At 41.9% G+C, this 27681-nt stretch overlaps 1 protein-coding gene across 2 annotated transcripts; it reads right to left on the bottom strand.

Annotated features, from left to right (window-relative positions):
• Positions 1-1990: 1990 nt before the first annotated feature.
• ZNF330 (zinc finger protein 330) lies at positions 1991-20988 on the bottom strand. 2 transcript variants are annotated; one of them, XM_004712142.2, is made up of 10 exons: positions 20878-20988; positions 17397-17528; positions 15786-15805; positions 15621-15691; positions 12704-12783; positions 11079-11205; positions 10247-10351; positions 6247-6293; positions 3934-4051; positions 1991-2910 (listed from the first exon to the last, which is right to left on the bottom strand). In XM_004712142.2, exons 2-10 carry the CDS (start codon positions 17514-17516, stop codon positions 2639-2641), a joined length of 960 nt encoding a protein of 319 aa, XP_004712199.1. In that variant the 5' UTR covers positions 17517-17528; positions 20878-20988; the 3' UTR covers positions 1991-2638. The 2 variants fall into 2 exon arrangements, with proteins under 2 accessions (XP_004712199.1, XP_045149490.1); XM_045293555.1 differs by lacking the exon at positions 20878-20988 and adding an exon at positions 20485-20508.
• Positions 20989-27681: the final 6693 nt, after the last annotated feature.

The following is a 27681-nucleotide window of genomic DNA, read 5'->3' as shown; positions in this document are numbered from 1 at the left end:
GTAGTCAAAGCCGGTCAACTGTAAACCTCTATAATACGCTAAGATTAGGATGGACTATAACTCCCTTATGCTCTCGCCCTGAGGCATTTAAAAGGATATTTCCTTAGGGGTGTGGCCTCCTTCCAATAAAAGGACCCAACGGAAAAGTTTGTTTTGGGTTTTGCTGGGTCTGGATCTTGGAACTGCCTCATTTACCTATACTTCTTTGACCTTGAGTCAACAGTGTGCCACATTGCCTGCCCATCCTGGGTGTTATCAGAGGCCTGCTTTCTGATCCATTGACCGTGTATTCATCTGCCTCTATGGCCAAGAGTCTATGGTCTTATTGCTGACCTTGGATTCATCAGGAAAAGGCCTCCAGCTTAACTTGTAACCCAGAGCTGGAACCTGCTGGACTTGAACTTCCTGGTTTCTACAACTACGCGTCAGTTCAGCCCTCAAAGTGTCTTGTATTTCCTCTTACCACAGGTAGAATTACCGAAGTAAAATGTCTGCAGGTCCCTTTGTGGAAGCACTGTGAGAATTACTACTGTGCATAGGTGCTCTGGTAGCACCATGGAATAGGCATTGGGCTAACGAGGTCAGCATTTCAAACTCACCAGACATACCATGGTTCTCCCACAAGTCACTATGAATCAGAATCAACTGGAACCTTGGGTCATCGCTTTCACCTTAACATACATTAGAATAGCTGCATCTCCTAGACTCTTGGCAGTTGAAGTTTCATGGTCTTATCATCCCCTTTGCCATAAGCAAGTGGAGGTGCTCAAGAGTTGGTGTACTACCAGTACGGAGCCTTTGCTGAACTTCTGAGTAATGCTTGTGCTCATCAGTGCATGTCTTTATGAACTTGCTAAATCATGTCCCTTCCTACAGACTATAACCATCTGTAGCTCTCAGCTGAAGTCTCTTTATGCTAGCTGACCCACCTCCCTCGACGTTTTCATCCCTTCCTTCACTAAGACAACCCCAGCAATTCCGTTTGTTCAGGATGGGCCACTGCTAGTCCATGATTTCAGACCTCTTGCCAGGTTCTTAAAACTTACAACTGATCCAACAATCTCAGGTTCCAGCCCCAGGGTTCTACCAGTTCCTCATGCTTGATTCTTGCAACTTTGTTGAGGTAAAGTCCAGCCCAGCACCATCTTCAAAGTTTTGCTTAACACTAATTATAGTTAAAGTGTATGGCCACAATGTCAGTCGGGTCCCGAGGTCGCATGTTGCCTGGGGGAAAGACCTATGCAAGGCAGAGTGGGAGTAACTGCTCTGAATAGGCAGTGGTGCACTCCGACCACAGGCTCCGAAAGGGGAGGAGCCTAGGAAGTAAACATCTTCAGACAGCTCCATCTCACTTATTCCGCGTTTGCTTTCCTAAAACAGAGCCCTGATCTTGGCAGAGCAGACCCACAGTGCTTGCCAACTGTCTGAAGTTTATCCATCCAGACTAGTAAATCCGGAGCTTGGTCCTCAAGTGTTTTCAGCCCTCCTACTGCAAGAGATTAAATATTTTTAATAGGCAACCAACCAACTGTTCTCTGTCTTTTACACCTAACTTTCAAAGGTCTATGATTGCCCTCAGCTGTTCATGTGCCTATAACAAGGGCTTAGCAATAACCATTCAACCGTGTGTTCTCATAGCTACAATTTTTCTCCATACACTTCAAAGTGATGATATCCCTTATAACCAAGACACACGCTAATGCATCCCTTATTACCAAGACACCATCCCAATTTATTGCCAGTGTTAACTTGTAACAACTGGATCTGATGCCAAGGACTGTCTAGCCTTCACTGAACACCAATAATGGTCCAGCCAGCACCTCTTTTATCTGCTACACTGTTAATCTCCTCTACCTCTCTGGCATATCAAATGAATTAAATGAGGTCATTGAATCAAGTATCTCTAAATGCTTTTAAAAATTAGTTTTAAAAAATTAGGAACACAAAATGAAATATCAGAATCAAAGTTAAATAAAGTATCAGAAGTATGTAAGTGAAATACCAGTTTTATTCAAGGAATTTGGGGCAAAGCATCTACATAATTCACTATTGGTGACTCTGTGTCACTGAAAAGTGAGTGAGTAGTCACCTTTGTCTACATTCAGGCATTGATGACAAGTATGGTTCTGGCCACATACTGTAAAGACATAAGTCAACTACTGAAACATACATATCGTGACTATGTAAGCTAACATGGATATGCAATGAAAATTTAGACCATAGCACATTACTTTTATTCTGTGGACATACAAGGGAAAATACAGCAATTCATTTTATCCATTACATTTTATAAAACTAGACAATGAATTGATAAGTGATGCTTTGTTATAAAGAGAGCAATTTAAATTCAAATATATTAGCATCCTATTCCTTTATCCTGTATATGGGTTTCTTTGACAAGACCCACTACTAGACTACAGAAATCAATAGTGATCATGATGCTTCAATCAGTAAGAATTTACACTGGAACTCAATTTTTTCTTATAAGTCTGACTATGAGTTCCTATAAAAACTGCTCTCCCCGGCTCCTACCCCTTTAAGCACGGCTAGTCTTCTGCACAGGCCTAGTGACTACTTTGGAACCCACAGGTTTCATCCAGCGCACACATGGCACACAGCACCTCCCCCAGCAGCTCGCCTAGCTCTCCTGTTCCTCGTAGTGAGCATAGCCGCTGGCATAAGTCCTTCCTAGATTCAAGCTGGTAAACAAATCTGATGACTCCGCGTCAGAATCCTTCCCCCCCTCATCTTCCTCGTCATCATCTTCTGCTTCATCCTCATCCTCATCCTCGTCCTGGTAGCGGGTATCACCATACTTGTTAGATGCGAGATTCTTCCAGTATGCGTCATAGCCAGAAGCTTCATAACCCTCCTCACCTCCAGTCTGCCGGCCAAATTTCAGGGAACGGGCTGCAAAAGAGAGAGGGAAGTTGGCATGTTCCTTATTGCACACTCTTCCTTTTCGCTCTACATGACATGACACAACATAAATCCCACTGCCGCTTCCTAGTCCACAGTGAAAACACAAGCCGTCTTCTCCCAAGCCCTTCGTCTAATATTCAGTGCAATTAAAGATAGGAAGCTTTGGGAGCATTTAGTTCAATCCTTCTTATTCACAGTTTATGTACACACCACAAATTATAAAGATAACAGTGTCATTCTATTAAATCTAGAAAAAGTTGAAAAGCAAAATCAGAATAGCACTCTCTAACGGTAAGTTAAATAAGGCATGATAAAAACTAAAATGTCTTTTTTCTGGCCCATTAAAAATTTATGTTTAAATCACATAAGTCATACAACATGGTTGATTTCTTATGTCACGATATTTTTTTAAGGTGGATCTTTAAATAATTCAGATGCTCTGGAAACCAAATTTTTCATTCCTCCTGTATTATGAGGAACACAGACTTCAGGGCATGAGACTCATCCCATAGTAAAACCCTATCTTCGATTAAACAAAGTATTGCCAGAGCCATTAAGAATTACGGTTCTATTCTGATACATTGGGCAAATTTGAACTACCTTACTATCAGCATGTTTACAGCAGTCTCAGTCCCACTGAACACTTGCCCGCAGCAGTGATGTTACAGAGTAAGCACAGTGGCTCAGCTCGGGGAATACACATGTAAAGAGAGCAACAGAATGAATTCTAACTTCCAAGTACTGAAGATGACCAACACTACTCTAGTACTTAACAGGAGAGCATCAACAAAAACAGAAAAATTACCTTTTTGTTGTTCTGAAATTTCAGTTATTTACTATAGTGCTAACGGAAGAAAGGCCAAATATCAAAGTAAAGGCATGTATAACAAAGGAGGCTTGAAGTGTATGGAAAAATTTCATTATTTCTTAATTCCATTTTTCCACAAGATTTTGGAGGAAAACTTGAGTACGGCAGCAAATCCACAGCCGGGTCCATAAGGAGATACCTACTTGACATGCTGAGGTCTTTCGTCTCCTGGGTTTCGTGCCCACATTTGGGACAGGGAGGCTGCTTTCCTTTCTCTTGTTTGAACACCTTGCTCCGGGTATGTTCGTCACAGAAACATGCCTATCCGGGAAAAGTAGAATGTGTTACCAAAAATATCCACTAGCAACTAATATTTTAAAAGACATCATTTAGTATCTAAAGGACATGTAAACATAGTTTTGGTAGAGCAGAGAGACCAAAATTTTTGTTGGAACTAACTCCTGATTCCATATCCTAAATTTCAATTGAAGGGAAATGGTCTTTTCTAAGATTCGTTAACTAATAAAAGGCATTACTTAACACAGGCTATGTTAAGGATTAGACTGTGTCCCCAAATCATATTCTAAACCCGGTATCTGTGAATGGGATCCTGTTTGGAAATCGTGTGTTCTAATTAAGGAGCTCATACCTGATCCTGTTTGGAAATCGTGTGTTCTAATTAAGGAGCTCATACCTGATCCTGTTTGGAAATCGTGTGTTCTAATTAAGGAGCTCATACCTGAACAGTGTGGTCTTAGGGTCCAAGCCCTAATACTTTGTTCAATGGTGTCTGGAAGATGGAGAAAAGCACACACGACACAGGGTGGAGGTGGAGGGGGGATGGGGTAAGGACCATGCAAGGACTGTCTACAAGGAACATGAGGACTCATGGAGCTACCAACAAGGAGGGGTCCTCTCCCAGTGTCCACTCATTATGCGTTTCTAGCCTCCGAAACTGTGGCACAATACAGTTCTTTCTTTAAAGCCACTAGAGGCAATAAGTCACTAGGAGAGGGTATGATATATAGACACATTTAGTCCTTCAGAACTAGCTGAGTATTCATAAGGTTCCTGCTGATATGACTGGGCTATCTACCCTCACAGAGTATACAGTATACGGAAGATAAAGACAAGTGGAGAGGCAATTGCAAGACACAATGCTCCGGGGCAGGGGCAAAGAGAAAGGCCCTCACGAGGCGGAATAACACCATGGCTGCAACATGGGCTCAGGCATAGGAACAAGTGCAAAAGTGCTACACGACCATGCAGTGTTTTGTTCTGTTTTGCATCGGGTTGCTATGGGTTGGGACCAACTCAATGACATGTAACAACACGGTGCTCGGAAAGAGGAGTCCTGGTGGCTCAATGGTTCCGAGTTGGATGGCTAACAAGGTGGGCAGTTTGAACCACAGCTGCTCTGTGGGAGAAAGATAAGGGTTTCTTTCTTATCTTTCAGTAAAAGTATGACAGTATTAGAAATGTACAGGGACAATTCTACCCTGCCCACAGGGTTGCTATGAACTGGAATCACATCAATAGTAGTACATTTTTTATTTACGTTCTCAGTGAATTGCAAAACAGAGGTCCTAAGCATGACACAAGACACAGGAAAGACTTCCAGAGACACAGGAAAGTGTTAGCAGAGGTGTAAGAGAGAATGGGGTGCAGCAAGACACACAAACATGAAAGAAGCACAGTGTAAGCCAGTGTTTCCCAGAGTGGGTGAGCATTCCCTGGGCAGGCTCAAAGACCCAGGTGGGCGACAAAAGCAGACGCTTACACTTTATACCAGAGGATGGGGTCTAGCAAAATTTTTTAATTGTGTGTAGGGGAGGAGATGCGGAGTAAAGTGATTTTTTTCCTGAAATAAAAGGGTGGGGGGACAAGTGGCTCTCGACCAAATAAATATGAGAAACTAGACAAGGGAAAGGATATATACAAAATACTTCAAACATTTGTGGACAAGTAAAATTCAAAGTTAATGGGATTTTGTTAAGGTACCTCTTATAAAGCCTGAACATCTTAAAATGAAAACTACTTGTTAAAAGTGGAGCAAAGACGAGAGATAGGGGATAGACTTAGTATTAGAAATTAAGAACTGGAGAAATGCTTTTGATGAGTAACGTGATTGTGTCTATTTAGTGCTCACTGACATGCAGAAAGGAGACAAAGGTCTATGGAAATAACATGGAAACCTTTAGCTTACCCACTCTTCCCAAAAGATGAACTTTTATATTAATTAAAATATACTCTCATTTTTATCATGTTCTCCATACATATAAAATGTAAAACACAAAATTCGGCAGACGTGCATTCATGCTCATTCTACTACAAGCCAACCACATTACCACGTATGGTATGTCACGTGTTTTCAACCACAATGTCCACAATAAAAGAATTTACAGTAACTAGATAATTGTACAGATCTCTTGCAGGTTCATTCTATCTACAAATAATCCAAAGAATGAGGAAGACTGAAATTAGAAAACAAAACAAACAGAAAAACACAAGAATACCTTACAACGAAGACAGGAATGCTGGCCCAGCCGATTGCAAGAAACACCTATGGGAGAAAACAACATATGATATTCAAATTCAAACCTGGAATGAACATGCTATTGTCCAAAGATTTATACTGAACCTATGACCTCAGAAGAATTAACAATTTGGGTTTTGTCTAATAGAACCTAGAGGTTACGTAAAAATGAGGTGGAATCTCAGCCAGAAGAAATGACATCAAGAACTGCACCAGCTAGCATTTCACTTCCACAGCTCGAATTATTCTCAAATTCCCTTTTAGTTCTGCAGGCCAAAGAAACAGCTAACTTCATTTGGCAAGCTGAAATGGCAGAACATCATTTTTTCCCATGATATTGGCCCAAGTCCTTCTCCTATTCATATAATGGTTGATATTTGTAAAAGATTAATTATTCTATCATATATTCTCTCCTGAGGGCCTGGCTCTTGTTGCTTTCTGCATGACTTCTGGGTCACTAACTAGAGGGAGAAGGGATGACAAAGAAGAGAAAGCAATATCCAAGAGGGCAATGAAACAGCGGTTAGTGAGCCACATTAATATTGGTTGTCTAGAATTGATGAATACTAAATTCAAATTAAAATATATTAGCAAAGTATATGTGGGAATATGGGAGAAAAATTAACAAAAGACAAAACAAACTAAACTTTGCTCTGATGAGATCTGAATATAAATCATTGCCTTTCACTTCAATGTCTTGAAATTTAACTAGAAAACCAAAGTAGTTTTATCCTTACAATTAAAACCTCTAGCCAGATGTATCTAGTTTGGTGTGGGAGAAAGACGGGCTGTCTACTCATCGCCATGAGCTGGAACTGACTGCAAATGGAGAGTTTGGGGTCTAGCTTGGGAAGTCCTGTCTTCATGCTTAACTGGTTCAAGGGGAGACCTTTCCATCCGAATAGGCAAGCTTGTTTTATTGTTTTGTTTAAACGCAAAGGATGATGTTCTCAATGATGTGAATAACTGATTATGCCCAAATGTTCTGCTTACTCCAACAGGAACAGGAATCATTCCATTGGATTCTGTTCTCCACACTAACAATAAAAGTTAAAAACCAAGTTCTTATTGGATCTTAGGGATACATATGTTTATCACATTACTTTGATCATACTTTGGCTGGGGGGGTGGGGGGGGGTGTCTTCAAGACATGTCCAGAGTCTTTAGGTCTGCCCCATCGCCCCTATTAATCTAGCCAAACTTCTCAATTCCCTTTTGAAATGCAGACACACATTCAAAGCACCCAGCTCCCACTGCTACCAATACAGACTCTTTTCCGACACTCAGAGCCTGCGCACTGACATGTCAATAAGACACTAACTCCAGAAATCTTCCGCCTCCACCCCCTCACACCTTTACTTCTAAGAGGACACACAGTCTGTTCTCTCCCTAATTATCTAATTCCAGACACATCATATTAACATCCAGGGATTTTTTGGTCCCAAAGTTAATCTTCAATTAAGACTTGTATAAAGATAGATTTCTCTCAGATTGTAAAAATAGCATGACTTTCCTACTTTTAGAATGTGCATTTTCTCTCTTCTTTTAATCTATTTATGTCTCCAGGTTCTTTTAAAAGCAAGCAAGTTGGGAGACATCAAAGCCTGCTGACATAACAAGTTATTTCAGAATAAAAGTCTCAAGGTCACTAAATTCATTTAAAGACAAAAGCAGAGTACTAACAAGTGTGATGTTTTGTGGTTTTTGTTTTCTTTGAGCTGTGTTTCCAGTGACTACACAGGTATGCGTGTGCGTGTGTGTGTGTGTGTGTGTGTACATTCATACACACACACACACACACACACACACATTTTAAGATTTCTAAACCTCCCATAGTTGTAAACCAAGTCCATAAATCTTACATTAAAAACACTGAAGTGGTGGAAACATGCATGGAGTCAATGCCCACTCATGGTGACCCTCTCTAGGACAGAGTGGAACTGCCTCTGCCAGTTTCCGAGACTGTAACCCTTCAGAGAAATAGAAAGCCCTGTTTTTCTCCCTTGGAGAGGCTGGTGGTTTCAAACTGCTGACTTTGTGGTGAGCATCCCAAAGAGTAACTACAATGCCACCAGGACAGTTTTCAAAAAAACATTTCAAGCTTCCAATAAAAACTCCTGAAAGAAGAATGTCCAAAGAGATAAAGCAAGGGAAAAAAGAGCTAGGTTCTGATGCCCTAAGGAAATATCATTTTTATATTACACATTCTAAAGAATTCTATAAGATGCTATATAGTGTGAGACTTTAGTGACCTTTGGGAATTTTTACATAAAAGTTTCCAAGAATTATATGTACTTATCTCAGGAGACTGATAATTTAGTCAACTCTAAACTTATAGAAGAGATGAGAACAAGAATTAGTACTTCATACAAGAATCAAATTAAACAAAATGACTGTCTATAGATTTTATTTTTCTGTAATGATGCCTGATATTGAATAAGGGTCATTGACGAGCCCTAGGGGTGCTGTCAGGTAAGTGCTGGTCAGCTGGCCACAAGGTCAGAGGTTCAAATTCACCTGCCGCACCTTGGGAGAAAGATGGGGTCATCTGTTCTTCTAAAGATTTACAAAGCCCCAGAAACCATGGGGCGGTTCTACTGTGTCCTGAAAGAGTGCAATTTGGGTTTTCTAAAGTTCCAAGACTAGAAGCTCTGGTGATCAAGCATGCAGGTTACTAACTGGATGAGGTTCAAACCCAGTCGCCACTCCCCGGAAGGATCTACAGTCTTGAAAATCTGTTGGGGTCGCTCTACTCTGCTCCACAGGGTTCTTATGGTTCAGACTCCACTTGACACTGAGGGTTTGGTTTTGTTTTAAGCGCCAGGCTTCACGGGAGATGCTTTCTATGGAAGATCATTTAAATGAACCCTTCAGGAAAACTTTCGTATCTTCTAAGAGATAAGGGAACCGAGGTTGAAAAAGTTAGCAAGTTTCCAGCTAATAAACTGATCTGAATTAATGTTGGACTCTCAAACTTGATCTTCTGAAAAATCGATGTAAACTCAAGAAAAAAGCAGACCAAACAAAAAAACAACCTCACTACCATCATGTTGATTTAGACTCACAGGGACCCTGCAGGAGAGCAGAATTGCCTCTTTGGGTTTCCAACATGTTAAATCTTTCAAGGCGTCAACAGTCTCTACTTACTCTCTTGGAGTGGGTTGAAACCACTGACATTGTGGTTAGCAGCTACTTAGTCATAAAGATAAGTCTGACCCAATCAGCAGCACTGGTCCTCAACTGATACATGAGAATAATTTGTAGAGGTTGTTTTCAGAACTTAGTACCTACCACAGACTGAAATGAAGACTATACAGAGGTGAGGGCTAGGCACCTATATTACAAAAAGAACAAAGACGTCCACAGGTATTTCTGCTATCCATTCTAAGAACCACTGGAATCAACTGCAAAACAGCAAACTCACTATCCTCAAGTCAAGTCTGTCTCATTAACAACCCTCTGGACAGGGTAGAACGGACGGCGCCTAAGAAATCTACGGCTGTCTGTCTTGAAGGGTGCAGAAAGCCTCCTTTTCCTCCCAGGGTCACTGATGGCCTTGAACCACCAACTTCATGTTTAGCGGCCCCATTGTTTAACAACTTACTACACCACCAGGAATTCAGGAATCAACTAGAGGCAACCAACCAAAGCTATGATAACTTACCTGGGGGCATATGGAAACGTGTATGAAGTAGGGGGAGTGGAGGAAGGGTTTTGCTGTTATAAAACTGGGAGGTTAACACTGACACTTAGCAGTCAGGACCAGGAGAGCTACAAGTCCTGCAATACCTACCTGGTCAATCGCACAACCAATGCCACTGGAGGCTCTGTGGAAAAGAACAGACTGCATGCTGTACAGTTTTTCTAGAGTAGGAGACAGCCACCATTTCAAATTATATTTCCCTAAGAGGCTGCATGAAAAATGACATACCTTTCCCATAAAGTCAAAAACTTTTACTAGTAAGGATCTAGAAACTTACATTTAAATGTTTCTGCCTCTAGAACCTGGCAGCTTGCTTGATGTTCAAATTGATCATCTTCACAGAGGAAGTTATGGCAAAAAGAACAACTGAATATTCTGCCACCTATTGGAGCAAAAAGAAAAAAACACAAATGTACATACGATATTTTTATATTTATAAAACTTCTATGTATACAATGATTTGGGAAAGATGGGAAGCTCCAAGATACCCCCAAACGGAACTAGAGTTTTTGTTCTGTTAACAGCTAAACTGAAAACTGCCAAAGTAGCTGAAATGGAAACCCCACTCCACCGCCACACCAAACCCACACCCAAACTGCCATCGAGTTGATGCTGACTTGCAGGGACCCTATCGGACAGGGTCACTGGCCCTGTGAGTTCCCGAGACTGTAACTCTTTATGGGAGTAGAAAGCCTCATCTTTCTCCCACAGAGTACCCAGTGGTTTCAAATTATTGACCTGTGGTTACCAGCCCAATGTGTAACCACTACGTCACCCACTGTCTCCTGGTTATTTAGATAATATTCCTAATGATCAGACATATCCTGTTCTCACACAACCACCCCTCCATACCTGCCAAAATCAGCGATACTAGCAATGACTATGATTACTCGTATAAATCTTTTTCCACATAACCAAACTAAAACCAAGTGCACTGCCACCAAGTCAGTTCCAAGTTACAGAGACTCTACAGCTGTTAGCCAAAAGAGATCCCAGAAGTTAGGGCAAACAGTTACGCACATCCTGCAGAGAGGCGGGAAGAGCAGCACCCATGTTACAAAGTTAGCCATCCCGTGCGGCCACACTGGAGGTTCCATCGAGTCACTCACCATGGTCCCACACGCCGCGCTCACACTCCACACACTCGGCATCAGTCAGGGGACAGGCGCAGGCATGGGTGCTGAGACACTTCCTTCCATGGCAAACCCACGCCTCACAGAAGTCACAGATTGCTCCCTGTAAGCCAAGAACAGAGCAGACCTATGTTAAGGCAGACTTCATAGTTTAGACATTTAGTAGTTTTCTACCCTCGGGGATGGTGGATGGCTCCATGAAAGAGTGTCAGACTCACTTTAAAGCCAAATTTACCTGATATCAAGGGCTCACGTAGCAAGCAAATTTTTTGAGAATGATGATGGCAACAAATGTACAAATGTGCTTGACACAATGTATGGATGTATGAATTGTGATAAGAATTGTTTGAGCCCCCAATAAAATGATTTAAAAAAAAAACAAATTTACGAGGAGTCTGAAAAATAAGTTGCCTTACCAGCAGCTACCTACAGTATAAAAACCTTAGCAATCCACTAAAAGAAATAAATTCGGTCAAAGAACTGCAAGTGTTGCCTTCAAAATGAATTCTGATTCAAATAAACATCACAGTCTACAGTTTCAATATTCTTGTTCACAGCACTTTCTATGGTGGTCATGAGCTATAATCAATGGCAGTGGGTTTAATTTTGGGGTTTATCAGAACTTTTTTCAAATACCGTGTATACTCGAGTATAAGCCAACCCGACTATCAGCCCAGGCACCTAATTTTACCACAAAAACTGAATAAAAATGTGCTGAAAAACTCGGCTTACACATGAGTATATACGGTACCCACCAATATCTTATAGAACATTCCTATCTGTGCAATTTATAAAGCAGCACATAGCTTTCCTAGACTAATTGAGAAAACCGACTGTCCCTTAGCCACTTTTCTCCCCCTTTTATAGCAACTTATGCTTTAAATCATTAAGTTCCTATGTGAAAACAAATCTAAGCAAACACAGGAACTCAACTATAGGCTGGCTCTCCAACGCCATATTGAGGACAGGCTTAAAAACGGACCTCCCAACAACACAGACAGTTACAGCATTGACACGCTAGAAGGTGTTTTCTTAAGGGAGGAGGAGGAGGACTGGCAGTCTTTGCTTTACAAATGGGGACTGAATGGGTGGCCTGATACTGCTTCTGAGATTTAAGTTCAGAGCTTCCAATATCAGTGCAGCGTCGTGAACAGCAAACGAGGAAAAATGTGTTGAGGAATAAAAGTAGCCTCCCAACATAGATGTCAAAATCGTACATCCTCTCTTGAAAAACCAAGGACCCTAGCAACAGACGGTACAGACCAGCTGGGTAGTCAAGAATTTTAAAAGAGAAATTTCACAAAGGACAGTGGTGGTGGGAGGTAGGTGTTGTTTGGGAAAACCTGAAAGGAATGCTGCAGTTACCATTCCCAGACTTAAAGAAAGAAGGGGGCGGGCGGGGGGGTTACAGTATACAACCCCGAGCCTTCCGGAAGGTGTAAGGAAAAGACTCCTATAGGAGTTAAGGGAGCTGGGAAAGCACAGCCAGATCAGGACAACCGGGCAGGAGTGAGGTCAGGGACTCTTCACCAGAAGGCAGGGACATTTTCTTATCCCTGGGAGCCGACCGTAAGTGCAAGTGACAATGACAAGGAGCTTACCACCATCGCGAGGCCAGTACTGTAGACACCAGCATGCTTTATGACACAGTCTGAGGACTTCATCATACACTTGGTTTTCCCTTTCACGAAGACAAAAATGTATTACTGATCTAGCACTGACATGTTCACTCACCTTTCTATTTAACCCAAGGTAAGTTACCACCGCTAATCGTCTGAAAAGAAATCGAACAAAATCTTCTAATGGTTACTGGTCATATAAACAAAAACTAGGACTTAACTAAGACCTGACTGAGGCAGATATTTTGGGATTACAAAATTGTTAATAAATCTATTAAAACGTATTACAAAATAAGTCATTTAAATGCTAATTTCTGTTTCTATTAAAACAAGACCTTACAGTTATGCTTTGGAGTCGAACAATCATGTAGAGCAGTTAATAACCTCGTGAATTTCAGATGAACCAAAGCAGATTTTTAAAAATTGAGTCTTAACAGTATATTTTAACTGTTATGGTTTACAATAAGAGTTTAAAGTTTTTGGTTTTTTTACAAAATATCTCAAACCAAATGAAATAAAATAACACATAGCCTATCTGTTTTTTGTTTTTTAGTGTTATCCATAAGCAAAAATTTATAAACCAAGCCTCCATGCAAACATTCTGCAAACGGGATTTTAAAATAGTGATCAAGTGAACTCAAAACACGGGAATATACTGAGAGAATTAAAAATCAAAGTACACCTACGAAAGTTCTGATCTAGCCACAAATTACCACATTGAGGCACTGTCAAAAATCTCATTCATCAAATACTATGTGGAGATCAACAGTGACATGCTAATCGCCCATCCAAGACACCACAAGTGAGACAAGAATGAGGGAAGATGCTCAATTTTCCACTATCTTTATTGTCCGAGGAACAAAGGGGCCAAGAAGAAATGGGGGGAAAAGAGAAATCGGAAAGGAGCGGATTGCTCCACAGCTTGGTCCTCAGTACAAGACTAGGGAAGGTGAATGCACTTACACACGGTACTACAGAATATGACCCCGGGATCCAAACCCAGGGACACCGAAAATCCAGAATGGTCCTACCAGAAAGCATCCATTAACTGTTCTTAGTCTTCCCCGGAGTCTACTCTCTCACCCACCAGTCGCTGACAGTCCACATAATGAGGCTATACAGGCAGGTCAGCCAGCAGTCTTGTTAACTTTACAGCTGAAAGCTAGAGCACAACAAATACGCAGGGGTGTGTCTCTAAACATCCCTAATTTCCTGTCACGTTATCATAGAGAAGACATTTATATGAGCATATCCCAAACTGACCTCCACTTGAAATTATTATCCCATAAACAAAGGGGGTACTTATTCAAATACAAGTACAGGGGGATCTGGAGAAGCCAAAGTTAAGGAGGTTTGCTTACTGAAGGATTTAAAAACCATTCATACCAAAATATGAAAACAAATCCGCTATCTGGGGATTAAGCGATGAAGCATACAGCATCGCTCAAATGGGTACAGCTCTATTCCTGCCTCAAAGGTTCTCTGAAAGACCTCCGGAAAACACCAAGCCTGCTGCTCTAGGGCCTTGTCTTCCACTGTAGTGTGAATAGTAATTTCGGGGTAAACATTTCCACATGGGAACTGGGTAGGCAGTTTATTAGAACTCTATGGCTATCACTTGGGGGATACATTTGTGAAAAGAATCATGTGCTAAGGACACACACAAAAATGCTAATCATAACCACCAGCAGCTTTAGAGTAAATGTGAAATCAAGTTATCCTCAGCAGTCCAAGAGATTGCAGGGCTAAAAATCCAGAAATCAATAAATGGATGTTGGTCAGACTAATCAAATACCTGGAAATAATCACTACGCATCTGAAATGTAGGTTTTCTAATGTTTAATACAATTTGTTGGCAACCTATACCTAACTTACACTTTCACTGTTTTACAGTGCAGGGGCAGTGAATTATTTGATGTGGCTCTACTAGCTAAAATAGCTCTTACCAAATGACCTTTCCCTGTCTGGGTCTGGTAAGAGGATGTGGGCAGACACTGATCGGATTCACTGGTGAGTCATTGTGAACAGGATTCTCTGGACTGCCACCCTGCTGTGTATAAAATGAGCCCAAGGAGGGGGAAGGGGAGGGGGAGAGGAGGGGGAAAGGAATGGGTGGGGAGGGGAAGAATCCATTACCAGCAACAGCCAGTAGAGGAGTGCATCCTCTGGACCTCCTAGATCCAGAAGAGAACTACATCACCAGAGGAGCAGCAAGAGAACTGGGAGCCACGGGCACATGAAACAGTAGTAGTGGTGATGGGCTTCCCAACCCACACAGCAAGTAAAGCTGAGGGCTTTCGTGCAGGAGGCCGGCTTACAGAGTAGGACGCTTCTGGACACTTAGTTGGCGAAGTCAGGCTTGCTGACCCCCAAAAGAGGAGCTCAGTGCCTTCATTCAGGCAGAGTGGAATACATCGGGGCACTTTCTTCAGGGAGCTGAGTTTGCTGGCCCACGGAGCGAGACTTCAATGCCTTCAGGTTGAGGCTTACAACGGAGTGGTTGCCCTTTGGGCATTTACCAGCAGACTGGAAAGAACGTTGTAACATATCCTGACAAAACAACTTAATCCTGGGCATTTCTCACTGGCATTACTTGTTAACTTCCTTAATAAACCCTTTACTCATGAATTTTATCTTTGACGCCTGGTAACTACTGCAATGGATAACCTAGCAATCAAGTAACAAATATTAAGACAGTATCATCCAGAATTATACCAACATGGCGAAATCAAGACTTGATAGTTGTTTGGTAGATCAAATAATGTGTTGCCCTGTCTTATTAACAGTAAGGCTTAATGCCGTAAGCGCTAATATCAAGCCTAAAGGTGTAAACTGATTAACTTCCAAACAAATGTTTGATAAGTTAAAAGGCATGTGTCTTTAATCATCATATACTTACCACACTGTGCACAAATTGGTAACTTCTGTACAGAATTACAAAAGTAGCAAAATGCTCTATTCTTCTGTCGCCTTGTCATGTAAAAGAAAATAAATAAATTAGTATCAGATAAAAAGTCAGAGGGCTTATTTTATTATGTCAACAGAAAAAGAGAAAAATAATTACCTCTGACACTTGTCACATTCCTGTAAAATGCAAAAAAATATACAGTATTATTTTTCAAACTGGCTAAAGATTGTAATTTTAGTTGCATTATAATATATATATACACTGTTTTATATATAAATACACACACACACACACACACACACTGTTTTTTAAGGCAACATGCAGGTGACACTCCTCAAAAGCCTCCAATTCCATCCATGTTTGCAGCTTCAACACACACTGAAGTCACGAATTTCCGAAATATGTCTTTTACTCTGTTCTCCATGCCTTTACTTATTCTAATACAATTTCCTAAAAAATCTCTACTCACAATCTCTACCTGAAGACAGCTTGAGTAATGATCCCACCTTCTCTGTGAACTCTCCCACACACTCAATAAATCTAACTTTACCAACCCTTAGATTTTATAAATACTGTACCTTTGTTATAATACCTTGAAAAGTCTAGCTCTAATTATGTGTATGAATCTCACTGCTTGCCTTGATATACCGGGCAGTCCCCGCCCCCTTCTGTCTACCACCTCCCACTTTGAAAAGGTGAGTCCTGAAATTGCTGCCTGCCCAAACCCAGTGTCTCAAGGTCTTCTTTCTTCTGAGGGCAATAATCCGTAGTGGGAAGCACGGAGCTACAGTGACTATGAATCTAACAAATACAGAATGAAAAGTTGAAAAACTGGAACCAGTAAGGGAAAAAACAAATAATAACAGGACATGGTACTGAGTTCAACCTACCTCCTGGCCTTCCCAATTACACAAGTTGTTCTAGTACCCATTTAGGAGTTACTTCCCCTTGTGTTATTGGAACGGAATTCCTGCACTAACAAGTATGTCTTGACTAATACAAGTAAGTCAACCAATACAAGAGCAAGTCAACTAACAGAATATGCCGTCAACCGATACAGGTATTCCTGTGTCTTCACCAATGCACCCCCTCCCCACACAGCCTGGGACGTGACCTGACCCACTGCAGATACACTACACATCTGCTGAATTAGGTCGCAAGAAAAAGCACGTCATATTTTCAAGGAAGATATAAAAAATCATGGAGCCAGAAAAGGTAAGGGAGTGAACCTAGGGAGATGTGAACAAATTCAGAGACACAGAGCCAAGAAAGGAGAGACAATGAAGACTATATATATGACGTGTACATAATCCCGCCCCCCCCGCCCCCAACTGTGACCATCATAGGAACTCTGAAATTAAGAGGACTAACAACTCTGTCTAGGGAACAAGAAGCCAAAAGAGGTATCAAAAAATGTGACACGTTCAGAGACATCAAATGAGCTGGAAACGCCTATGAGAAAATGGAGAGGCTGCCCCTGACCGGACAAGTGAACTTAAGGAGAGAAGCTGGAAAGCTCAGTACATTTCCACCTATGTATTTTGTTTAGTATCTATTTAATACCAATCATATCGAAGGTAATACATTTGATTTTGCAAATAATAGAAAACCTTACACAAATCACTGTTGCGAAGTACTGATTAAAATAGGCATGCCTGTACAAGAGATTTCAAACTCCACAGTTGAATGTATGCAGTCACGGTGCATTTGTGAATACTGTAGTCAGGGGTACTTCAGATAGCTCCTATACCGCGTATCAGCCCTTACCATTGAAGCATTACAGGGATGCTTCGCTAGGTCAATGGTGCTTCGGGAGGCTCTGAGTTGTTTTTCACGTTCCCGGCGGTTCTCAGCCTTCTTCCTCGCACCAGTCTTTTTCTTAGGCATTTTCTCGTCTTTCTACACAAAGGGCAAAAGGTGTAATTATCTAGTTATATTTGCTATGTTAGATGAAGCAAGAAATAGGATCACCAAGTGCTCTTACGCATGTCAAACTTTAAGCTCAACGCCCAATTTGACAGTTAATTTAGCCTGACACAAAGTAAGCATAATATATATTTGGTGAACCAAGTCACAGTAAGCATATCAGTATTTGTTCAAAGAAACAAACAGAAGAAATAAAAAGTAGTGAAACTGGAAAAAGTAGAAAAGTGAATCTAGGGCAGTGGTTCTCAACCTTCTTAATGTTGCAACCCTTTAATATAGTTCCTCATGTTGTACTGACCCCAACCATAAAATCATTTTCGTTTCTACTTCATAACTGTAATTTTGCTACTGTATGTACGAATTGGGCAGCCCCTGTGAAAGGGTCATTCGACCGCACCCCAACCCACAGGTTGAGAACTTCTGAACTAGGGAGATGTGACCAAAGTCAGAGAAAGAGAGTCAAGAATGGAAACTTGATATTTTTCAAAACTTCACGAAGCATCAAGCACCCAGTAACCAAAATAAAGTACAAGATTTTAAGATAAGGTACTTGTACCCCCCAATTCCCCCAACCACCATGCCATCCCACAAAGAACCATTAACCCAATTACTGTATCTATACATTTAGCTATCCTGGATTCCATGTACAGAAAAACATTAAAAAACAAATTAAAAAGAACAAAGTAAAACATAAAAACCTCACTTAAAAAGAAAATAGAAACAATTTAACAACTAGAACAAGTTTAAATGGGTCTTAAGGGAGATCAAATGCTAGGGTGCTAAATTTGAGCCTCACTGCAGCCGCCACAACCCACTCTGCACTGCATTCTGCTGGTTAGCTAGGTTATTCACATCCCTGCTCCACGATCAGAGGGGATTCACCAGGGGCTTAATTCATGTAATTCATGTGTATTTCCCCTTCCGTTTGTTTATTAGACTGAAATGGGGTGAAAAGGGAGATCCTATGATCAGATATAACACTTCAACCTAACCACGTCTGCCAGTCGGCCTTGCTATGCTTTCTGCTTGTTAACAGGGCTATTCACCTCCTTCAAGTATGATCTGAATGAACTCACCGGAGGCTTTAGTCCATGTGGGTAAGAATGAAAAAAAGGGTCTAAAGCGGATTGTGGTGATGACTATGCAACCAAAAACATTTATCTTTAAAGCCAAAATTGTTGTTTTATATTTTCCTTTGACTGGAAAGAAAAAGTCTAACATTAAATATGCATTAAAAATTACTCTGCATCACATAATTTTATTAGGCATACATGATAGAGAAATAATTAAAAGGTGAGTTACTGCCAAGTTTCTATCACTTTCCTGAGCTATTCAGATGACCTGTAGGCTGCCAACACTTTAAGTAAAACTAGTCTAATTTTTCCTATTCAATGTCTAAATAAAACATTTAACAGACAAGCCAAAGGACAACATTTACTATAAAGCAAAACCATTTTCTCTGAAAATCCTTTTCCTAAATTATTGTCTTTCGGGGAGCCCTGTTGGTGTACATGTTGGTTACATAATTGAGCTGCTAACCACAAGGTCACCAGCATTCCCTTTGAGAGAAAGATGAGGTTTTCTTCTTTGTTATTTCCAAGAATTACAGCCTTGAAAACCCGTAGGGGCAGTTATACCCAGTACTATAGTGTCCTGGTAAGTTGGAATCAACTAGATAGAAATGATTTTTTTTTTTTAAGTTGCTTTGACTCTGAAAGCTATTCTTCTATCTACAAGCAGTTTTGACAGGGTTCAAACGGATGTTTAGGATTCTATACTTACATGTGTGTATCAAAGGCTTTAAAACTTGCTTCTGTTACTTAGTTAAAACTACCACATTTAGAAAAACAGTATTTTCTCTAAATAACGTTTTAAAAATGGTTCATCCAACTGAAAGACTTCCAATTCCCTAAGCAAAGAGCTCCCAGCAAAACCCCAAAGAACCAAACTCACTGCCATTGAGTCAAATTCCAGCTTTGTCCAACTCTATAGGACAGAGCAGAACTGCCCTGTGGGCTCCGGCAGCTGCAAATCTTTACAGGAATAGAAAGTTTCACTTTTGTCCAGGGGAGCAGCTGGTGGTTTCAAACTGCTGACCTTGCGGTTAGCAGCCCAACACATGGCCCATTATACCACCAGATTGCCTAAGGGTGCCTGGCAATATAGTCAGTACTCAAGGGGTAATGGGAGGGGCGCACGACTTCAATGGGTCTATGTGGTTGAAACATGAAACTGAAAAATTATTAATATTCTCTCACTGTCTTCTTAAATTAGGACTTAAAAAAAAACTAGAAATTCCTTAAAAATATAGATTCAGACTTCTAAGCCCTACTCAAATGTACAAATTCTAAAGCTCCAAAATGGCCTCAAGCGTTGCATGTGACTGTGCATACTAAGCCCTAGTGGTGTAGCCGCTGTGGTTTGGGCTGTGATCCACATGGTCCGCAGTTCGAAACTACCAGCAGCTCCTCTGTAGAAAGAGCTTTCTACTCCAATAAACAGTCTGCGAAACCCACTGGGGGAATCACTGTGAATCGGCCCTGAGTTGATGGCAGTGAGTTTGGTTTCGCTGGCCCTGGGAGACTAAGAATACATGTATTCCCAGAATCCTAAGAGCATCCAAAAATCACTGGGCAGGCTCCATGAGCGCAAACGTCAAAGATAATTCACTGGATTTTTCATTCGGAATGGCATTACATCAAAATCATGCATCACTTTCCACTGGAAACCATGCTAAGATCACGAAGTCTACTGTTATCCTACTTCCTGGGTTCCAAGTCATGTTACACAATCCCATCAAAAAGTCCAATTTTTAAAAATCACTGAGAGGCTAATGACAGTTCAAAAATAAGGGCGGGCCAGGCTCCTCGGGGGAAAGGCGGCTACTTAAATGACAGGGTATGTAATGAGTAAGTGTTTAGAATGATACCGTCTACACGGCGTTAAAACTGCACTGCGCTGTCTACGGAACTCAGAAAATAGTCACTGGGAGATGATCCGGAGGGATTGTAAGCACTCAAAGGTGTCTTCTGGATCCGCCGAGAATGTTGTGCCTCAATGGATGTTCTCGTTTGTTCTGGAAACTTCAAAGAGGGATTGTCTTTCTCGGCCTAATACAGGTCCCGTCCCGGCCCTTCTCCGGTCACGCTCCGATTCCCTCGGGAGTTGGCCGGTGTCACCCAGAGCAGAGGGCCCAGGGTCACCGCGACGCTGAGGCCAAGCCGAGCAGAGACTTCCCTGCGGCCTGGCGGAGGGGCCACGCGGCTGGCTCTCGGCACCGGCCCCCGGGCCCCGCCCGCCAGCGCCCTCCGCTCCCGCTTACCCTCGGGGGACGGCTGCACTCGCTCCCGGGGCTCAGGGGCGGGGAACCGTGCGGGGCCTGGCGGCGGCAGCGGGAGCCCCACGCAGGCACCCAGACCTCTGGGGGAGAAGCTAAAGCCGACCCGCGGACGCTCACAGAGCCGGCGGCGGGCCCCCGGGGCGGGACCGGATATCCGCCTACGTCAGCGGCGTGCTGACGTCGGCACGTCGGCAATAAAGGGCCTCCCATTGCTTTGGGCCCCGTCCCGCCCCCTCCTGCGGGAGGAGGGGCTCCGGATGCCCCGCCGCGTTTCTGTTAAGAGAATGCCTAAACTAAGGGCAGAGGAAACGTGGGGAAACCCAAAGGGCAAAGGAGAGGGAGGCTCCATGCACTCGGTTCTCGGGAAAAGGGCGGTAGAAGAGCCCTAGTGGAGTAATGGCTTACGATAGGGCTGACTCCCCTCAAGGTCGCCAGTGCCCAGCCACCAACTGGGGCTCTGAGGCCTTCTCGCCCTGCCCTGTAAAGGCTTGAGGTTTCAGAAACCCTCCTAGACAGTTCTACCCCGCCCGGTAGCTCAGTCCTATGAGTTGGGGGCTGGTGAGATTTGGGGGTTGTTTTTTTTGGGGGGGTGTATTTGTTTTAGGGTGGGGAAAGACATAGAAAAGAGGAAAATGGCCTCACATACTTGATCCTGGGGCAGCTGATTTCAGTATCTGGTTACATTGTTGCCTCATTACTTGCAGTTTTGTCTTGGGGACTTACATCCCACAAACTTTCCCTGGCTCTCCTGAAGCTGGACCTCCAGGAACCTGGTAAAGTTCTGTACTACCTTCTTCAGGGCTCTCCAAAGTTCTAGTCCATTGTGAACACAGCCCTGCATTCTGAACTCAGACTCGGTGTTCATTCTGTCCTGAATTTAAATCTTTGTCTTCTCATAATTTGCCTTCAATTCCTTTTTTTTTCTTGGCGTTTCTTGGCGTTTGCTCAAAAACCAAAACAAATTCACTGCCTTGAGTCTGTGCGAACTCATAGTAACTCTATAGAATGAAATAGGACTGCTCCTGTGTTTTCTGAGACTAGCTCCGTCTTCTACAGGGTGGCTGGTGGTTTCAAACTACTGATCTTGCAGTTAACAGCCCAATGCTTAACCACTGTGACACTATGTTCCTGAGAACATGTCCAAAGTCGTGAGATGAAGTCTCTCCATTCTTGCTTCTACAGAACGTTCTGGTAACATCCTTGCTTTTCAGTACTCCAAAGAGGTCTTATGTAGCAGATTTTCCCAATACAATGCATCTTTTGATCTCTTGACTGCTGCTTCCATGAGCATTGATTGTGGATCCAGGCAAAACAAAATCCCTGAAGACGCCAATCTTTTCTTCATTTATCATGATGTTAACTACTGATCTAGTTGTGAGGATTTTGGTTTTCTACACATTGAGTTGTCATCTGTGCTTCAAATCCTCCTCACTTCAGCAAGCAAGCAAGGCCATGTCGTCTGCATAAGCCTCCCTCCAATCCTGAGGCTGCATTCTTCTTCAGGTAACCCAGCTTCTCATTATTTGCAGAGCACAGATTGAGTAAGTATGGTGCAAGGATACAACCCTGAAACACACTTCGCCTGGTTTTAAACTGCGCTTGTTCTGTTCCCACAACTGCCTGTGGATCCCATCATAGGTTCTTCAGGAGCACAAGGAAGGGCTCTGGACCCCCATTCTTCTCAAGGTTATGCCTACTTTGTCATGATCCGTGCAGTCAAATGCCTTGGCATAATCAATAAAGCATAACGAAACATCTTTCTCGTATTCTCTGCTTTCAGCCAAGATCCACCTGATGTCAGAAATTATGTTCCTTGTTCCACGTCCTCTTCTGCCCCTGATCTGAACCTCTAGTAGCTAGCTGCCTGTCAATGTATTGCAGCAACCATTATTAAATGGCCTTCGGATAAATTTTACTTGCATGTGGTATTAATGATGTTGTATAATTTGTGCATTCGATGAGCTCATTTATCTTTCAAACAGGAATAGGTATTGATCTCTTCCCGTTGGTTGGCCAGGTAGCTGTCTTCCAGCTGTTTGGCATAGAGGAATGAGTGCTTCTTCAGAGTATCGAACCATTTCAGTTGATATTCCATCAATTCCTGGAGGTTTGTTTTTGGCTAATGCCTTTAATGCATTGTCAAAATGCCATGAGCACCCCCCAAAAGCTACTATGACTTTTGTTCTTGACCTTTCCATTTTGCTCTGACTGGGCACCCTTGGTAGCCGTTGTCTTGACTGTGCTTTGTTGTCAGGATGGTACAGGTTTCAGTCTCCCAACTCCTGGGACAGTTCTTCCAAGTAGTGCTGCAGGGTCTTGCTTCTGCTTATTTAAAAATTCTCTCAAAATCTCTGCTTTTGTCGGAAGCTGACTTGAACACAGCTGTTTTGGGGACTCATCAAACGAAAAGCTTTTTCAACTGTAGTTTTGTTTTTTATCAGAATTGTGTAATTCTGCACCCTTTGAGATGTTATGGTACTGGGTATTGTTTCTGCTATTAATCATCAGTCCTCTTCAATTAGGGCATGAACAAGATTCATTTTTTCCTTACCAATTGTTGGCATTTTCCTTGTTGGATGCCATCAAATTAGCTCTGACTTATGGTAAACCTATGTATGCTTAGGAAACACTGCCTGGTCCTGCACAATCTTCATAACCTTTTTAAAATGGTTGATACAGTTTTAAAACTGCTGGTTCTTTAGGACATTGACCCATAATTTTTAGTAAAATATAAATGATTTCTTTTTAATGATTCTTTAACCCAAGCTCCACAATAAAAAGGATGTTTGTTGTTTCTTCAATTTAAACAGAATTCTTGTTGCTCTGATAGGGGCCTATTCTTCTAAATGGCTGAAAAAAGATCCTGGTTAGATATTTATAAAAATAAGGGTATGAAATTATTCAGGTGAAAAAATTATTGAAATCCTTATCTAGTTTTTCATAATACACATTTCATGTGAAATTTTTGTTTATCCTTTGTATTATCCTAATCAGTTCCATTATGCTCATATTCTGAAATCACTCTATCACATCTTTATCTCAATGATGTAAGATATGAAAATAATAATCATAACTTATCAAGGGTTCATGAGGGAGGGAGGGAGGGGAGAGAAGGGAGGGGGGAAATTGAGGAGCTGATACCAAGGGCTCAGAAAAATGCTTTGAAAATGATGATGGCAACACAATGGATGAGTGTATGGATTGTAATGAGATGTAAGAGCCCCAATAAAAGTATTTAATATAAAACAATATATTTTTCTCTTCAGTCCTCCCTCCCTCAATTTCAGCAACTATTACCACCTCGTATTTTATGGAGGAAAAAAAAGAAATATCATCAACAATTATCATGTATACACCACTTTGAGTTCTTGACATTGTCAGCACTTTATAGATGTACACCTACTCCACAGTTAAGAATGTCTTGTTATCTGACAGTTCACCTTTGTGATAACTTAAAAAACATACTTTATGACGATTATTCTCATTAATGATGTCAATTTAGCACTAAATGCCAAGTGGGCAACACTGGTTATGACGATTAAGGTTATACATTAGCTTGGCTGGTCCATAATTGTCAGTGCTTGGGCACTTATATATTTTTATAATTTGACCATTATATAATGAGGAAATTTGGCATTTATGTAATAGCACAAGACCACACTAAACCAAACTTACTGCCATCAAGTCGATTCTAGAGACCCTATGGATTAGAGTAGAACTGACCCTGTGGATTTCCGGGGCTGTAAATCTAATGGGAGCAGAAAACCTCATCTTTTTCTGACAGAGCAGCCAGAGAGTTTGTTTGAACTGCCAACCTTGTGGTTAGCAGCCCAGTGCTCTCCAGGGCCCTTTGAGCACAGGCCGGGGCAGTGTTTTGCTCTGTTGTACTTAGGGCCTCTGTGGCTCTACTTTGTAATCTGATGTGGTCATCCTTCACTGTCTTCTAAAGACCTGGTCTGTGGAAGATAACCCTGTTAATAAGTGAGGAGTGTACTGATTTTGCACATGACGAAACTCCAAGACATAGAGAATACACAACTTGTTGCAAGATTACATAGCTAGTCAGGCTTGTGGTAGCTTCTAGTTTTGTAATTTTCAAGCATTTTGGTCTGAGGACCTCTTTGCTGTTGTTTTCATTGTTAGGTGTCGTTGAATGTGTGCTAACACAGCTACCGCCCTACTTGCCACAAAACAACACACTGCCCGGTCTTGCACTATCCTTACAATTCTCTTCACATTCAGGCCCATTGTTGCTCTCACTCTGCCATCTGTCCTATCCAGGATCTTTCTCTTTTTCACTAACTCTCAACTTTAGCACATATGACGTACCTTCTTCAGGAACTGGTCCCTTCTGATAACCTGTTGGAAGTGAGACAAAGTCTGTCTAAAAGACTCTTTAAAACCCTTGAAATATGTGAGCTCTATAGGCTTATGTTTATGTGGTTTATATCTCTAGATATTTACCACATAACAATCAAAAAGAATTTTTAAGCCATTATTTATTAAACCATTCAAAATAAACCCAGTGCATTTTAATGTAAGATATGTTTTATGAAAAATAATCATCCCAGCCAAAAGCATAAAAAAATGGGTATTATTTTGTTTTGCAAATATCAATTTAAAGCATAATAAGACACGCTGGATTCTTATGTCTGCCATTCTCTACTAAGAAATGTTTGATGTTCCCCCATTTTCTAGGTAATTGCAAAAGATCCTCTGAGAAGGATGGGGAAATCATTACTGTGTGCACTTTGTATGGTCCTCCAGGACCTTTCTCGGTCCATGGATTCCAGATCTCAACCTGGCTCCAATATAATATTGGACAAGGGCTTGTCACTCAAGGGTGGACTGTTTTTCTCAGCCATGTGGTCGTGCACAGAGTTGATTTCTTTTGACTGTACAGATTAAACAGTACCCTTGTTTGTTGCCCTTCCTTTTGCCCCTAGGGACAATTGGGCTATTTCCCAATCTTTTGTTGTCCAAGCCCCATCCTTTGCTGCCACTCTGCTCTGACATACTCATTCCAATCGCTGTGATAAGTTATGTTGTAACTTAACCCAGCTTTCCACCTAGTGGACAAGACAGGAGGGAAGAAGTCGATGTCCTGGATCGTAGGAAGATCAAGGGCCAGATTCCAAAGAGAACAGAGGTTGTGCTATATAAAAATATCCTCTGTATCAGTGGTTCTCAACCTTCCTAATACCGCGACCCCTTAATGCAGTTCCGTATGTTGTGGTGACCCCCCCAAGCCATAAAAGTATTTTAGTTGCTACTTCATAACTGTAATTTTGCTACTGTTATGAATCAGTCGAACCCTGTGAAAGGGTTGTTCTACCTCCATAGGGGTCACAACCCACAGGTTGAGAACCCCTGCTCTATATCATGTCCAAGCAAGGGGAGAGCAGTATCCATTTATGGGGATGTGGAGCCAAATAGAGATTCAAAGGAGAATCTGAGTATGAAAGTTTTTGAGGAGCATAATCTCAATGGTCAATCCTTTGCATCATGGTCTGTTTCTTTCCTTATCGGGCACCCTGACCTTGGCATGGCAGAACTACCCGATTGAATGGTTCATCTTCTTTTGGAGTGCTGCCACACTTAAGGTTAAGTGCTGGGCCAGTTCCTCGGCTTTTGCTGCCCTCTCTTTGCAGGACATCAAAGCCTCTATATGCTTCCAAAGAAGCCTCTGAATTTTTCTCTCAGATTTTAATAGCCAATTAAATTTCATCAATCTCATCTTTTTATTATTTTATTCACCTATGACATTCTGTCATTGTATGTAGGTTGCTAAGAAAGGGGTTGCTAAGAAAAATCTTGTACTAGAGTACCCCCTGAAGTGGGGCTGACTGCTGAAACTGGGGATTAGTGCTTGATTTCTATAGAAATGCTCACCCCAAGAGTAATGACAAAATAAAGGAATCATCTTATATATTCTTACTTGAAGCAGACATTAAGTCAAGAAGGCGTATGACATCCTCTTGCACATTTCATGTTAGAAAAGGGACAACTCCACAGGAAGATTTCAGTGATGCTGTTGCTAGCTGTCATTAAGTCGGAACTCAACTCATAGTGACCGTGCACAACAGGGTTGGGCCATTGTGATTTATAGGGTTTTCTGTGGCTGGTCTTTTGGAAGTAGGTAGCAGGCCTTTCTGTAGTTCGTCTTGGTCTCAAAGTTCTGCTAAACCCTGTTCAACGTCATAGCAACATGGAAATCACCACTGGCAAACAGATGGTGGCTGCACATGAAGTGCAGGGGATGGAAAACAAGCCCAGAATTTTTTATCAAGAGACAGAGACAGAGAAAGACTGGTGCAGAAGTAGGCAAGCCCAGTCTGGCTGAAGTCTGTGGATCAGATGCTAAGCAGGAGGCCCTTCCAAACTCACAGCTTCCAGGGTCTACAAACCAGGAAGAGGAAATACAAATCAGAAAGCAGGCTAGTCAAGGCTGAGTCAAAAGAATCCAGGGTCAACCGTCAACATGGCTAGCTGCTGGCGCATATCGCAAGATACCAGATGAAGGATCCAGACCAGCAAGGGGAAGAGGAAAAGTGGGAGCAATTCTCTATAGTGTCTATTTATAGATGTGAAGTAGGCCATACCCCCAAGTAGACATCATCAGGCGGTGACCTGAGTTAATGTGTTGCATTCCACCTGAATCTTCCCACAACTGCTTGCTACACGATGTTTGGTCACATTGTGGGGGAGTTCTTGCTACCCAAACTACTGAGGATCCTTGCTCAGCCAAATTGACACAAAATCTATCACATCAATGTTTCTTAAAAT

Source organism: Echinops telfairi, unplaced genomic scaffold (genome assembly GCF_000313985.2).
Source record: "Echinops telfairi isolate 266 unplaced genomic scaffold, ASM31398v2 ScPeMD7_2186;HRSCAF=2738, whole genome shotgun sequence".
Taxonomy (NCBI): Eukaryota; Metazoa; Chordata; class Mammalia; order Afrosoricida; family Tenrecidae; genus Echinops; species Echinops telfairi.
This window is presented reverse-complemented; position numbering and strand designations above follow the sequence as displayed.